At 41.0% G+C, this 16620-nt stretch overlaps 1 protein-coding gene across 2 annotated transcripts in view; it reads left to right on the forward strand.

Annotated features, from left to right (window-relative positions):
- Positions 1 to 16620, forward strand: part of PLCE1 (phospholipase C epsilon 1) — a 298156-nt gene that overhangs the window by 269689 nt on the left and 11847 nt on the right. For both annotated transcript variants that reach the window (XM_044665696.1, XM_044665697.1), the window contains 4 exons: positions 848 to 976; positions 5813 to 6022; positions 8078 to 8236; positions 8887 to 9105. In XM_044665696.1, coding sequence (XP_044521631.1) covers positions 848 to 976; positions 5813 to 6022; positions 8078 to 8236; positions 8887 to 9105 — 717 coding nt within the window. The remainder of the gene's footprint in view (positions 1 to 847; positions 977 to 5812; positions 6023 to 8077; positions 8237 to 8886; positions 9106 to 16620) is intronic.

The raw sequence follows: 16620 nt of genomic DNA on the forward strand, positions 1-16620 counted from the left end.
GCTGCAGCCGGACAGACGTGCTCTGAGCAGACACGGGGCTCAAGATAGCCAAATGGAAGCTGGAAATACACGGCCCAGAGCCAGCACACGTGGCGGGAGCCTGCGATGGGGCTGCCCTGCCATGGAGACGAGCTCTCTCTCCCTGTGCCCGAGCAGTAACGCGGGAGATCACGAGCACACGAGGGGAGAACCAAGTCCTATAAGATGGCGGCTCTTCTTCAGTAACGAACGCCGTGCTCGCCATCCCTTTGTGCTCATGGAGTCATTTTTTGATCATGTCTAATTGTGACCCCATTTCAAGTTTCCTTGGCAAAAATACTGGAGTGTTTTTGCCAATCCCTTCTCTAGCTCATTTTACAGATGAGGAAACTGAGGCCAATAGGGTTAAATGACTTGCCCAGGGTCACACACAGTGTTTGAGGCTGGATTTGAACTCAGGAAGATAAAGTCTTCTAGACTCCAGGCCTGGCACTCTCTACACTGTACCACTTAGCTGCCACCCTGTATAGAGTAGACCCTCACTAGATGTTTTTTGAATAATTGAATGAATCAGTTAATAAGATGAATCAGGACAAAAGGGACTTGAGAGAGGAACACATCTTCTGAAATAAGGAAAAAAGGCCATGCCTGCCAGGAGATCAGCATTTAAGATACTTCTGAGTGTTTCCGTTTCAGTGGATTTAAAGAACATGCTGTTAGAAGAATGTGCCATGCATTCTAATGATGAGTAATTGTAAGCATTCCCTGGAAATTGTCCAAGTTATTTAGAGTAGAAAAGAATCCAAATTACTACACAAATTATATATATATATATACACACATATATATTCTATATTCTATCTGACAGATGTTCAGCACAGAAGAGAGAAAAGGTCTGGTGACGTACAAGGTCACAGTCCATGGGATTCCGGGCCCTGAGCCTTTTGGCGTCTTCATAATAAATGAAGAGACTAAAGCAAAGCAGCTTCTTCACCAAGTGAGTTCACAAAGCATTTGGTTGTGAGACTCTAATCCTTTAATCTCTGTATAATATATACGTTTGTGCAGATTCACATACCTTCATCCCCTCACGAAAGCCTTCCTCCTGTGCTCCACTGGATTCCCAGAGTTTATGCCAGTAGAATGTAAGCTCCAGCACGCCCTCACCTGGCAAGCTATGAGAATCCAAGTACCAGCCTGCCAACGGAGGGATGGTTAGCAGAGGAGGGTGTGCGTGTGTGTGCGTGCATGTGTGCACATGTGTGCGCATGTGTGCATGCCCACTCTAGCACATCAAAGCTTCCTAATGTTTGCAGAAAGAAAGTAAAAAAAAAAAAAAAAAAAAAAGACGCCTCAGTCTGTGCTTGGAGCTTGTCCATTCTCTCTCTGAAGGTAGCTGACAGTTTTCATCCCAAGTCCTTTGGAATTGTCTTGGATCATTGTCTTTCACAGATGATCATCTGCACAATATCACTGTTACTACGTTCTCCTGATTCTGCATCAGTTCATGCAGCTCGTCCTAGATTTTTCTGAAGCCATCCTGCTCCTCGTGTCTTATAACACCATAGTATACCATTATAATCCTATACCAAAGCTTGTTCAGCCATTTCCCAGCTGATAAGCATTTCCTCGATTTTTCATTTCTTTGCCACTACAACTAAGAATACCTTTGGACAGAAAACTCATTTAACCATTTGGGAATGGCTCTTATTTTTATAAATTTGACTTAATTTCCTATGTATTTGAGAAATGAGGCCTTTGTCAAAGAAACTTGTTGTAAAAAATGTTTTATTCATCATCTGTGGTATCTTTTAGGAAAATGTAGTTTCTCTAATTATCTCATTTTTGTTATTGCTTTGTCTGAGATCATGTTTGCTACCCCCATCTTCTTTTACCTTAAGTGAAACAGAATCAATTCTGCTCCAATCTCTTCTTTGAACGCTGTTTGTGTCTTTCTGTTTCAAGTGTATCTCTTGTAAATAACATATTGTTGGATTCTAGTTTCCAATCTGCTATACATTTCCCTTTTATGGGTGAGCTCATCCCATTCAATTTATAGTTGTGATAACTGTCATTTTCCTTCATCCTATTTTTCTGTTTAAGTTTTTTACCCTGCACTTCCTCAAAAGTCTGTTTTGCTTTTGACTACTACCTCCCTTCATCTGCCCTCGCCTTTCTCTTCACCTCTTCCCTTCCTACTACCTGTTGGGTAAGTTAGAGTTCTTTATCCAAGAGAGAGTGTGTGTGTGTGTGTGTGTGTGTGTGTGTGTTCTTCCCTCTCTGAATCAATTCAGATGAATCAGGTTCAAGCATTGTGTACCCACCCCTATTTTCCCTCTATTGTGAAAACTCTTTCTTTGTGCATGTCTTTTATATAAAATAATTTCCCCCATTCTTCTTCCTTCCCCCTTTTCCCAGGTTATTCCTCTTTCTTGCCCATTATCTTTTTTCGAGATTATCAAACTAAGTCCTTTATAGAATCCTTCCAATACCCCTAACAATGATAAAGTTCTTAGGAGTTACATGTATCTTCTTCTGAGATAGAAATGTAAAATGTTTAATTTATTAAGACCCTCATACTTTCTCTTTCTTGTTTACCTTTTTATGCTTCTCTTGAGTCATGTGTTGGAATGTCAGCTCTGATCTTTTTATCAGAGATATTTATAAGTCTTCTTTTTCATTAAATATCCATTCCCTCCCCCACCCCAGAAGGAATGTACTCAGTTTTGCTGGATAGATTATTCTTGGTTGTAATCCTAGTTCCTAAAGCCTCTGGAATATTCTATTCTAACCCGTCCTTTTCCTTTAACTTGGTAGTTGCTAAATCTTATATGATCTTGACTGTAGATACATATATTTGAATGATCTCTTTTTAGCTGCTTGCTGTATTCTCTCCTTGAACTGGAATTAGTTCTGAAATTTAGCTATAATGTCCCTAGGAGTTTTCATTTTGGAATCTTTCAGGAGGTGATCAATGAATTCTTTTAATTTCTATTTTAATCTATGAATCTGAGATATTGGGGCATTTTTCCTTTATAATTTTTTTTCAGACCCTTACCTTCCATCTCGGAGTCAATACTATGTACTGGCTCCAAGACAGAAGAGTGGTAAGGATAAGCAATGGGGGTCAAGTGACTTGCCCAAGGTCACATGACTGGGAAGTGTCTGAGGCCAGATTTGAACCAGGACCTCCTGTCTCTAGGCTTGGCTCTCAATCCCCTGAGCTACCCAGCTGCCCCCTTTCCTTTATAATTTACTGAAATATATGTCTAGTCTTTTTTTAATCAGGGCTTTTAGGCAATCCAATAATACTTTTTTCTCTAATTTTTTATTTTTTTCCCAATTACATGCAAAAACAATTTCCATTATTTTTTAAGGAATATCAAGTCTCAAATTCTCTCCCTCTCACCCTACTATGCCCCCTCATTGAGATGGTAACTAATCTTATATAGATTTAACATATGCAATCACATAAAACATTTTTCCATATTAATCCTTTTATATAGTCCAGTAATTGTTAAATTATCTCCCCTTGATCTATTTTTTCAGTTTTCCTAATGAGATATTTCACTTTTTCTTCTATTTTTCATTCTTCGCCTTTTTTTGTTTCTTTGGTTCTTAATGTCTTATTTTTCTGGTTTTTAAAAAAATTTTTTTTTAAACCCTTAACTTCCATGTATTGACTCATAGGTGGAAGAGTGGTAAGGGTGGGCAATGGGGGGTCAAGTGACTTGCCCAGGGTCACATAGCTGGGAAGTGGCTGAGGCCGGATTTGAACCTAGGACCTCCCATCTCTAGGCCTGACTCTCAATCCACTGAGCTACCCAGCTGCCCCCCTTTTTCTGATTTTTAAGAAAATTTTCTTTCAGTGAACTTTCGTACTTCTTTTTTCATTGGGCCAATTCTGTTTTAGGTGTCATTTTCTTCATTATTTTTGTGCTGCTTTTACAAAGAACTTTTTTGCAAAGTTCTCTTTTCATTATTTTCTTGTATCATTTTCATTTCTTGTCCCAGTTTCTTCTCTACTGCTTTTATCTTTTTAAGACTTCCAAGAATTCTTGTTGAGCTTGTATCCAATTTGCATTTTTCTTTGAAGCTATTTTCACATTATTATCATCTTCCTTATTATCTGGATCTTCCTTACCATCATAGTAGGTTTTTATGCTCATGTCTTTTTTTTATTGTTTGCTTATTTTTCCAGACTATTTCTTGAGTTCTGCTCTTAGGGGTAGGAAAACATTGTGTCAGGCTTCTTCTTTTTTTTTTTTTTTTTTTTTTTTTTTTTTTTTTTTGTGATGTTGTTTTCAGATCTAGTTCTCGGGGGTTGTAATCTTCCGTGCTTCTGACATGGTATGATCTGGTGAGAGATATGGTTACTTCTCTCTTGTTCTGTGCTGTGGTCTTTAGCCAGGAAGGACCTCTGTTCCCCAGCAATCACAAGTGTTAGTGCTCCTCCCTGCCTTGGAACTGTGCCCAGAGCACTTGTCACTGACTACAAATACTACTCTCTGCTCTGGAACTGTGACCCAGAATAGTTTATGGGAAATAAAGTTGCCAGTCGTCCCCCGCTGTACCCAGCACTAGCACAGGACTCCCGGTAATCTGTTTGTGACCAGCTGTCTGACCCCACTTGCTGTCTGTGAGCTGAGAGCTTCTGAAACTGCTACTTCTGCATCTGCAGCCATCTCTAAGACCCATCACTGGAATTGCCACCATCTGGGCTCTAAAACAGCCTCCACCCCACTATCACAGCCCTCTCCAACAGACCTACTAAGTTTTCTGAGACTGAAAAAAATGTCTTATCCTAATATTTTGATGGCTCTGCTGCTCCAAAACTCAATTTGAAGCATTATTTTAAATTTGTTTGGAGGGGATTGGCTGATTTGCCTCTGCTCCACCATCTTGCCACAAATTATACTTCTTGACCTGATTTTCCTTAAGATTCAATGCTGTTCTCTTCCATAAAGTTCCCTTCTTCTCTCCCTTGCCAGAATTCCCGACCCTTTATCACATTCCAACTGTTTTTCACTTTAGTCATTCCCCCCCACCCTTCCGCATTTCATCCTACTCTTGAGCTAGCGGATATATAACCTTGATTCTTATACTAACCATGGAAGCTGGGGGATCCCCTTTATAAAGATTCTGGTTTTTTTTCTAAATAGAAAGTAAGTAGAGGTCAGTTTATCACGTTATCTCGCCTCACCTACTTGCAGTTCAGTCTGACTGTTAGCAGTTATAAAGCAGGAGGGAGTGGGAGAGGAGAGAAGGCAAAGATCACCAGGAAGGGCAATCATCCCCTGGAATGTAGTCAGAAGTATATTGCACTCGAGAATTCCCAGGGACCTGCTGATGCTGAGAATTTGGCCCTATAAACCCAACATTTGAAAATGATTGGGTAGCTCCAACATGAGAAAAAGAAATTGTCTTGGTTAAGGCTGGAGTAGGCTATTTGCCCTGTCATAAAAGCAAAGCATTTCTGCAGAGTTCCAGGGATAGAGAATGACAAAGGGCTAAGTTCATGAGTTGAAAAACCTAAAAGTTATTAAAACTCAACAGGGGTTGTCATTCCAGCAGTGGGAAAAGAGTTTTGCTGTCCTGGGATTATGACTAACTAGTGTTGCTGGCCAAAATGGATGTAAACAAGCCTTTTCGGTCATAAGAAATTGCTTAGATCTTCCAAAAGGAATGATGCACTCACTACTCCAGAGTAGGTTTAGCTTGGCAATAAGTGTCAGGCATAGTTTGTGCTCCACAAGAATAGATTCATTTGGAATTAAAGATTTTTATCAAGTATTTAGACTGTTTCATCAGTCTTTTCTTTTTTTTACGTTAGATTTTGACTACTTCTCAAGGCTCTACACCAATCATCACAGACTGCTTTTTGATGGAAGAAAAATATTTTATATCCAAAGAAAAAAATGACTTCAGGAAACAGCCATTTCAGAGAATAATCAGTCCAGAAGAAGAAATTGTACAGATTTTGAACAGCTGGTTCCCAGAAGAAGGTTATGTTGGAAGGATTATTTTTAAAATCCAGGAGGAAGTAAGTATATTCAGGAATAACCAGTACAGTAAAATCCCATAAAGTTTGCCAACAAAAATTTTTTCAATAATTCAGACTTTGTTTCTGTGACTTTTGGTCTGGACCTCTGATTCCATCAGTATAAAGAACTCCTATTAGGGTACTTCACAGATTCAGATCAGCAGCTTGTCTTCATCTTATAAATAAATCTTAGAGAATTGCCCAGAGGCACTGAGAGATGGAGTGACTCTCCTTAGCAGACCCAGCAGGAGATTGGAGTGGTATCCTGGGTAAAGAGTTGGTTGTAGAGATGGGAAGACTTGGGCTCAAGGCTTGCTTCAGTCTTCTCCTAGCTTTGAGACCCTGAATTAGTCACTGACTTTCCAGCACTCAAGACAGCTCTTTAAGATTTTTTGCAGAGAAGGGCCTGCCTGCATGACTGGAGGGAGTGTCCTCACCCAGAAGTTCCCACCACACCACCCTGCCTATTTATGTGTTTGGTTAGGAGTAATGTTCGAAAATAATTCCTTCCTTCCCAAAATTTAAGAATTTTTGAATAGAGATTAGTCTCAAATGAAACCAAGGGCTCAGAAATTTAATATTTCTTCAAATATAGTTTCAATTTTTGAGTAATTCTTGTATATTACAGACATTTGCATTGATGGTATATTATAATATATTTAAGGCTTATCACAAAATGTACCTTTTTGTGAAAACATTTTGTTTTACTTGTTAGTGCCCATTTTAATGACTTAGTTCATAATACTGTACTTCAGGAAAATAACATTGCACTTCTTTTAAAATATCTGGTAATTGAAAATTTTCACTTTGGTGAGCGTGTCTCACCGCAGATGTTAAAAAGTGAGGGAGGATGGGGGCAGCTGGGTAGCTCAGCGGAGTGAGAGTCAGGCCTAGAGACAGGAGGTCCTAGGTTCAAATTCGGCCTCAGCCACTTCCCAGCTGTGTGACCCTGGGCAAGTCACTTGACCCCCATTGTCTACCCTTGCCAATCTTCCACCTATAAGTCAATACACAGAAGTTAAGGGTTTAAAATTAAAAAAAAAAAAAAAAAGTGAGGGAGGTGAGGCAACTAGGTGGTTCAGTGGATAGAGAGCCAGGCCTAGAGAAGGGAGATCCAAGGTTCAGATGTGGCCTTTCCTAGCTGTGTGACCCTGGACAACTCACTTAATCCTCATTGCCTAACTCTTACTGTTCTTTTTTTTTTTTTTTTTTTTTTAAGGATGATTTTCCTCCATATATTCTTTTTTTTTTTTAACCCTTACCTTCTGTCTTCGAGTCAATACTGTGTATTGGCTCCAAGGCAGAGGAGTGGTAAGGGTAGGCAATGGGGGTCAAGTGACTTGCCCAGGGTCACACAGCTGGGAAGTATCTGAGGTCAGATTTGAACCTAGGACTTCCCGTCTCTAGGCCTGACTCTCCACTGAGCTACCCAGCTGCCCCCTCTTACTGTTCTTCTGCCTAGGAACCAATACATAGTATTAATTCTAAGATGGAAGGTAAGGGTTTAAAAAAAGAGTGCAGATTTACATAGTTAATTTATACAGAATATACCAGACTCCATTCCACCTTTTTGTCAGCTGGCATCCAAAAGATATTTTTAATCCATATAAGACCAAACACGTCTCCCAAGAAAACTTAAATGCAACCACATCTACTCCCAGGCATACACACAAACACATTTACCCTATGTGTATGTGTATTTATATTTTAGGAATATTTAATGGAGTCATATTCAAAGCAAGAAGTTTCCTCTAACAGCCCCAAGTTACTAACAGGCAGCATCTTCTCAACCCAACCAAAAGCCCTTTACCTTTTTTGGGGATAGTTTACATTTAGATAGTGCCTTACAGTTCACAGCTCACAGCGATCTGGTGTGCAGCAGTGCCAGAATTATGCTCATTGCACAGAGGAGGAAACAGATGTGGAAGAAGTTAAGCTCCTTGCCCGAGTCACAAACTAAAAACTGGCAAAATCAGTATTGATGGCCAGCCGTCTTCACCACCTCCCGGCACTTCTTCTCCATCTTCCCTCCGTTTCTTCATACTTTGTGTACAGCACGCAGATGAGAAGAGCATCTTCCAGGAAGAGAAGGAGGTGGCCCTGAGCTCAGAAGAGGAGAGCTTCTTCGTGCAAGTCCACGATGTCTCCCCGGAGCAGCCCCGCACCGTCATCAAGGCTCCTCGGATCAGCACTGCCCAGGAGGTCATCCAACAGGTACATGCGGGCCTTCGGGGCAAGGGTTCAAGTAACCACCAAGCCGGTGTGTTCCCAGTAAGAGACGGACACTGGAAAGGACAGGTTTATTGGGAGAACCACAAAAAAATGCCATCCCCAGGATTCCTTGGGCATGGAGTATTATGGGGCTGGAGGCTCCAGGCAAGGACCCTTCTAAAATGATGGTGGGGCTTTCGAGGGCCTGCTGGTTCTAGAACAGATTCACCTTGGTTTTCTCAGCTGTAAAATGGGGATAATAATAGCGGCTACCTCCCTGGCTGGGGATAAAGTCAGATGGGAGCGTAATTATGAAGCATATAGCACAGCGTCTGGCACTAAATGAAAATGGCCTTCCCCTGGTTTTCAGTCCCCAGGAGCTAGTGCACAGCCAATTGGTCAACCAGCCAAAGACCATCTCTTAAGCCCCAACTACGGATAAGAATTGTGCTAAGTCCCTGGGTGGCACAGAAATGGCCCGAGGTGCTGTGGGCAGCATAGAAAGGACTGGAGGGGCTCTGGGGAGGCACAGAGAGGGCCCAAGGCACTGTGGGCCAAGGTTCCTCACAGTCCTGTGGCAGAGGCAGCAAGCCAAGGTCAGGTAGAGCCCTTACCAGGACAGTGAGCTCAATCCAGTGTGTTCATCCCTGCAGACCTTGTGCAAAGCCAAGTACTCATACAGTATTCTAAGCAACCCCAACCCCAGCGACTATGTGCTTCTGGAGGAGGTGCTCAAGGAGCCACCCAACAAGAAGTCCTCTTCAGCCAAGTCTTCCCAGAGGGTCCTTGGGGACCATGAGTGTGTGTTCCAGGCTCAGAGCAAGTGGAAGGGTGCTGGGAAATTTATCCTGAAGCTAAAGGAGCATGTGCAGGTAGGTGCAGGGGCTTCTGGGGATTTGGAGATTACACTGTGAGGGAGTCTGGGAACAAGGACACTGGGGGGTTGTTTCTAAAGGAGAATAATGAGAAAGAAGAGAAGGAGTAAGTCAGGCTTAGTTTTGCCCTTGCAGATATTAAAATTAATATCCAGTACTCCAGGCAGTACTTACCCAAGCCACTCACAATGAAGAGAAGAAGCGGGGCAGAGCGAACCGAAATTATATACAAACAACATAACTCACATATACAAAAGGCAAAAGGAATTGTGGGCAACAGAAAGGAATTTTGGGTAATGTAGTTTTAGGTGTTCAAGATTTTCCAAATATACATTTCTCCTTGAGATCCTTTGGGAGATCAGTCTCCCCAGCAGATCATGGAAACATAATCAAATTAAAACTTGCAAGAATTCAGGGATAAAAAGGGAAATAAAAGAGAGAACAAAATCAATGTTAGGTGCATTGACAAACAGCAATTGGGGGCAGTCCCCTTTGACATAAGAGTACATTCAAAATAAATACATTGGGCCCCCCCCCCAGTTCAAATTCACCATATTTCAAAGTTCATTCTGCATCTTCTGGAGCATCATGTGGTCTCTGCAGGCATTTTCATGGCACCTTCTCCAAAAAGTTCGCATTCTGGATTTTGGGAGGTAGTCTCTTGTTCTAAGTTAGGCTCAAATTGAAATCAAAGTTCACAACAATAACGTAGCCCCACCTCAGGAAAATAATAATACATTTCCCTTTGAGGAAGATATAGGGCTACACATAGGAATCACACAGGGATACATGGTTGAGTCATAAGGCATATGAATCAATTATCAAAAATATAAAAAAAAATCCAAAGAAATTTTTTTTAATTTTTTTTTTTTATTTTAAACCCTTAACTTCTGTGTATTGACTTATAGGTGGAAGATTGGTAAGGGTGGGCAATGGGGATCAAGTGACTTGCCCAGGGCCACACAGCTGGGAAGTGTCTGAGGCCAGATTTGAACCTAGGACCTCCTGTCTCTAGGCCTGGCTCTCAATCCACTGAGCTACCCAGCTGCCCCTCCAAAGAAATTTTAAAATATAATTTTACTGTCCAACTTTTGGCATAAAGATAAAATCATTTTTTAAATGCTCAAATGGCATGTAAGCAAGGGGAAGTCCACCAAAGGCTTTTCCTCAAAAAACGTGCTGATTAAAGGCTTGGCACGTAGGAAAAGCTGTACATACTTTGGAGGCAATTGTAGTTATTCCAGGTGCTAGCCATACTCTTTTTAACAAAGTCTGCAATGCCTTGGGTGCCAAAATGGCCGTGTTTATGGATGGGATGACAAATTTAGTTTTAGAAAGCTCTAGGGAGCAGGGATTTGCCTTCAGATGACACCTATACTCCATTTATCTGTTTAGCTTTAAATTTTTGCTTCCATTTTCTCACTTCCTTGTCATTATAGGAAAGGGATAGATCCAAATCATCAGTAATTGTTAGTGGCATAATTAATTCCAGTCCTTCTAAGGCTGCTAGTTTGGCTGCAATGTCTGCTTGTTGTTTCTCTTTTTTATGGGTAAATAATTAAAACACTGGGTTTAGAGAAAGGGGAAAAGGAGGACTGCTTGGACAAGGGATAACTGACAGGTAAACACAGGAAAACCAACTAGGGATGTGAGGTTTGGGGAATGATAGTCAGCTAAACTGATATTCTCTCAGCCAAGGATACTTTACTTAATATGGGAAAGAAACAATAGGAAGTAAAAAAAACACTTTTAATAGATAATAGGTGTGGGAGAGGTCACACTACTCTAAAATACTATGGGAGATCAATTCAGGGTTAAAAGTTAAAGGTCTGGAAAATCCCTACACTACACTATGCAGGAAGCCAGGACACAAGGGACTAATGCAGTGGTTCCCAAACTTTTTGGCCTACTGCCCCCTTTCCAGAAAAAATATTACTTAGCCCCCAGGAAATTAATTTTTTTTAAATGTTAGTAGCAATTAATAGGAAAGATAAATGCACCTGTGGCCATCACCGCCTCCCTAGATCACTGCAACACCCACCAGGGGGCGGTGGCACCCACTTTGGGAATCACTGGACTAATGGGATCTCCCATAGATAGTCTGATAGTCTTGATCAGTAGCTCAATTGTATCAGTCTGAGTATAGTCCAATTCCCACAAGAGCACTCCCAGCCAAATAAATCTTCAGAGAAGTCAGGGAGACTGATCTTGTTTATCCACCAAACAAGACAGTATTCTCAACCTGCTCTCCTTGATCTTGTTATTTGAGTTGTTCCAGATGTTGCTCAGAGATACCCCAAATCCATAGGCTCTCAGGTCAGTGGTTTCCCAACTCCTTCAAAACCCCCTATGTGTGCAGAGCAGTGAACAACAGCTATGGCTTTGGAGAGCTAGATGGCAGAGAGTTCAGTAATAAGGTTTGCATTGGCAATACATTTTCCAGCTGATGTTAAGAATCCTCCCTGAAGCCATAGCATGCAGACGGCATGACATATGCCAAATGCGTAAGGAAAGACTATGTAAATTGTGGCCCTTTTATCCTTTGCAATAATACAGGCATGTTTCAAAGCTGTGAGTTCTGCATCTTGTGCATTTACATGTGAGATAAAGAAGCTGACCATAGAGTATCAAATTCAGTAACTACCACAGCTCCTGTATAGCGCATGCCATCTCTCATAAAGGAAGAACCATCTATAAATAATATTAAATCTGAATTATCTAAAGGGGTGTCCAGTAAATCATTAGGTTTATCAGCAATAGACACTAAAGATATACAATCATGTAAAGGTTCTCCAGACATTGGCAAATTGGTTAGCAAGGTTGAAGAATTAAGAACTCCACAGCATTTTAGTGTGATATGTTCATTATTCAATAGGGTTATCTCATATCTCGTAATCCTTTGATCAGTAAATGCCAGTGTCCTTTGTCTCAATAACAATGCCTTGACCTCATGCAGGCACATTATGGTTAGAGGGCATCCTAATAGTAGATCAGCAGTTTTGGTTACTAATAAAGCTGTGGCAACTACTCCTCTAAGCCATGGTGATGCTCCTGAAGCTATTGGGTCCAGCTGGGCAGAATAATAGGCTACCGGGTGTTGAGCAGATCCCAAAAGTTAAGTTAGAACACCTGAAGCTACTCCTTTATGTTCATGGACATATTAGGTAAATGGTTTATCATAATTTGGGATGCCTAGAACAGGGGCAGACAGGATAGCCTGTTTCAAATTTGAAAGAGCTGTTAGGTGTTCTGTTTCCAATTTAAGTGGTTCAGGGACTGAGTTTTTTGTGAGTGATACAAGGGGCTTAGATTGCCGGCAAAATCCTGTTGCTTCAAGAATCGCCCTCAATTGCTTTTTAATGGTAGGAATGCTTAATTTTGGGATATTTTCAATATGTTTAGGAGAAATTAAATGGGACCCAGAAGTTAAAATGAAATCTAAATATTGTACTTTGTGGAGACACCATTGAACTTTGTCTTTGGAGACCTTGTGGCCTCTCTTATGTAGCTCCAAAAGGAGATGTTTGCTATCCTCTTGGCATGCTTCAGCATTTGGTGAAGCCAAGAGAAAATCATCCATATATTGGATTAAATGACTGTATTTAAATTTAATGGCATCTGTATCAGCAGTTAAGAATTGTGTGAACAATGTAGGGCTATACATGAACCCTTGGGGCAGACAGGCTCAGGTCCACTGGGAACCCTTCCAGGTGAAAGCAAAGATATGCCTGGAATCCTCATGTATAGGTATGGAAAAGAAGGCTGAGCACAAGTCTACTAATATAAAGTATATAGCTGTATTAGTAATAGAAGAAATAATAGTATTCATGTTGGAAACTACAGGGTGTCTCTTTATAATGTGATTGTTCACAGCCCTCAAATCTTGGACAAATCGATAGAGATACTTGCCAGTGGGCCCTGATTTTGGCTTTTTAACAGGCAGGATGGGTGTATTATATTCAGGTTTATAGGGAATTATGATACCTTGGTCAATTAGTGAATTTATCATTGGGATAATGCCCTCTATTGCCTCCTTTAAAAGAGGATACTGAGGAATGGAAGGAGGTGGACTAGATTTTGTTTTAATTTAGACAGGGACAGCCGATTTAAGTAGGCCAACATCAGAAGATGATGTAGCGCAGAGATACTCAGGTATATCAGTTAGGATTTTAAAAGTGGGAGACTCCTTCATCTCATAACTATCTGAAAGATGTACAGGGAGAAAAGTTAAGGACTCCTCAGGCAATTCTAGTGACATAGAGCCATCTGGAGACCAAATTATTGTGGCTCTAAACTTGCATAAAAGATCTCTCCCCAGAAAATTCATAGGGGAGGCAGGCATCAAGAGGAAAGAGTGCTCCACAGACAAGGGTCCTAAAGACACCATTCTAGGGAAAAGCTTTGGAACCTTTAGGGGTGTCCCTGATACCCCCACTACATTTATTGATCCGATGGAATTGCAAGCTGAATCAGGTATACTCTTCAATACAGACCTGGAAGCTCCAGTGTCCAAAAGACAATCATAATAGGTGTTACCAACCTTTAATGTTACGTGGAGCTCATCAGTATGGGGTAGAGGGACAATAGATAGGGACAACGGATAGTAAGACATAAGAGTCTGGAAAATGATCTGATTCCTGTTCCCCAACCTGCCCCATACACCTTTATAATCTTTGGGTATTTCCTTGGGCTCCCCCACAGGGGCAGTAGCATCCTGGGTGGTTCAGGGACAAGCTCCACTTAAGATATACTGTTGCAGAGTCATTTGGTATGAGTTATCAATTGACTGATCCATATTCCTAGAATTATCAATCCTAAAGTTTTGATTCCTGAAATCATTATTTTTATAATTGTTATTATTTCAAAAGTTGTGATTTCTGAAGTTATTATTTCTAATTGCTTATTTCCAATTCCTACAGTTCATCATTATGCGACACCTTTTAACACAGAAGTGAAACATAAGGGACATATAGTTAGATTCTTGGAAAGGGGCAGGTGCCATTGGTTGAGTATTATGCCCTTTTTCTTGTTTATCAATTCTATCACTTAAAGTCTAGTTTCTTCTGAAACATTTCCATTAAATTATGTTTCATCCTGTTTTTCTTTATGGCCTTTAGAGACATAAACAGCAGTTTTCCTCAACTCATCCTGATCTATCTGAAGCCACCTTGGGCAATGTGTTCTAAAATAATCCCAGCCTACTTTGCAACTGTTGTAGACAAAGTGTCGCCTTATTTGCCTAATACCTATTTCTTTAGAAAGATCAAGATCAAGATATCTGCCCCCCAAGCTCAATGAGCCTATTCATGAACTGGGAGGGTGTTTCATCATTGGATTGTTTAAGGCTTTCAGACTAAGTCCATGCCATATTTTTGGAGCATTCTCGCATTGCATTTATAATGGCCTCCCTACAACGATATAATTACAAATAATCCTCACATCTGTCATAGTCCCATTCAGGATTCTGAGATGGCAAGTGTGCTACATTGCACCCTTGGACTTTATTAACATGAGAGATGATCTTATTTTTCTCATGTTCTGTTAGAAAAGCCTTGAGCAAATTTTCAACATATTTGTAAGACAGATTTTATTGAGAAAATGTCGGCCATCTTTTTCATTACCAGATATGATTCTTCTTCAAAACTGGGAACATTGGATGTCAATTCTTTTATATCTTGAGGTGTGAAAGGTGTATGTTGTCCTAGGTTTACCACATCCCTGTTGTGTGCTATTACGGGCACTTCCCTTAAGGGGAAAAGACCTTCAGAGGAATCAGTCAATGGTTGTGGTTTCGTAGAAGTTGACTGTGGAGATACCAAGGTAGGATGGGTAGGAACAGGTGTAGAATAAGATTTTTTCGGAGCTAGGGTTGGTAATGGGATGGAAGAAGGGACAGGAGAGGATGGGTCACTGGAAGAAGGATAAGGGGAGGTAAGATTAGCCAGGAGTTGCAGAGCATGATAGAATTGGTTATGCATCTGAGAAATAGAAGAGAGGTCTTCTGTCTCTATTTCAGGAGAAAAAGGATTTTCCTCTCTTAGTGGTTCAGAAACAGATTTGCAAAAATCAGATACGTGTTGGAGAGAATCTTCCTTTGCCATTAAACCATGGAAGAAATGCATGAAATTGTCCAATTGAATTTGCATGTCGGCCTGCATTCTCTGTTGGGAAGTTTGTTGTGACTTAATAGTCAAGAATTGAAAAAAGAAAATTCCAAGCAACATAAGGATAAGGAGACAATCTGGAACCTTAAAGGTTTCTAGCTGGGCAAAATCCAGAAGAATTTCCTGTAGAGTAACATTCATGTTTTTCAGTGTTGTAATTTAAAAGGGTAGATTAAAGGAAAGTAGAAAAGAATAATTTTCAATGTATACATTTATCTATTTATTTTAATTTTTTTTATTTGGGGTAGGGGCAGGGTAAGGGGTATTTTCTCTTTATTTTATTTTACTTTATATGATGTTATATGAATTTGTTGTATTTTATTTGCAAAAAAAAAAACATTTTTATTTATTTGCAATGTTTTCATTTATATTTTTTTTAGTGTTGCTGCCCTCTGGTGGCAGAAAACAGCCAATGTGGCTCAGCAGGAAAAGGGGGGAAAATTTGAGTGTTCAATATTGGCCTCTAGTGGCCAAGAGGCAACACTACAACAGGGAGGGGTAAGGGGCATGGTTCGGGTAGGGGGTGGGGCTGGATACTGTGGGTTTGCTGCTCAGGGGTCTAAAAGGGTCTAAAAGTCACCTCAGCTGGAAACTGGGAGTTGAAGCAGCTACCTTGCTTTTTGAAACCCAAGTTGGGGCAGGGAAGAGTATGGGGATCTTACCTTTTCAGCAAGACCAAAGAAAGTGCTTCCAAACAGCTCTCAGCCCTTCCAGGCAGTGGAAGGGGCAGAAGCAGGGAGGAAGCAGGGAGCCCAGGGATTGCCTGGACAGGAGGGATGAAGTTGGGGGAGAGGGGGGAGCCTTGGAGTGGAGAGGCTCAGCTGGGTGCCAGGCAGGAAGGGAGAAAGAGGAAAAGAGCAACAAGTAGCAAGAAGCAGGAGGTCTGGATCTGGCAAAGGAAGGAGGAGGAAAAGATGGAAGAAGAGGGAAAGGAGGATCGCAGGAAAACAAGGAGGAGGTCAATCAGAAGATTTGGCGGGAAAGGAGTGCTGAGGAGAGCTCAGTGGGGGAGCTGGGAAGCTTAGCTCCGAAGGGGTTCTGGAGGGAAGGAGGTGGAAGAAAAGGTGGATTGAGAAGAAGGGAGAATGGGAGGATGAGGGGCACAAGAGATCAAAAGGCAGCAGATGGAGTGGAAGCCGGTAGCAGCTTCCCACCTTTTGCATGGGCAGGAAGCCCAGAAGACTCTGGGGAGAGGGGAGGTTTCCTATTTATCTGTAGGTTAGGTTCTGGGGTCCCTTCATAGGTCACCAAAATGTAGATTTTAAAATTAATATCCAATACTCCAAGTGTTATATTTATAAAGATTTATTAATATTTAACTAGAGAGCTAGAGAAAATGGGAAGCTCT

Source organism: Gracilinanus agilis, chromosome 2, assembly GCF_016433145.1.
Source record: "Gracilinanus agilis isolate LMUSP501 chromosome 2, AgileGrace, whole genome shotgun sequence".
Classification (NCBI taxonomy): domain Eukaryota; kingdom Metazoa; phylum Chordata; class Mammalia; order Didelphimorphia; family Didelphidae; genus Gracilinanus; species Gracilinanus agilis.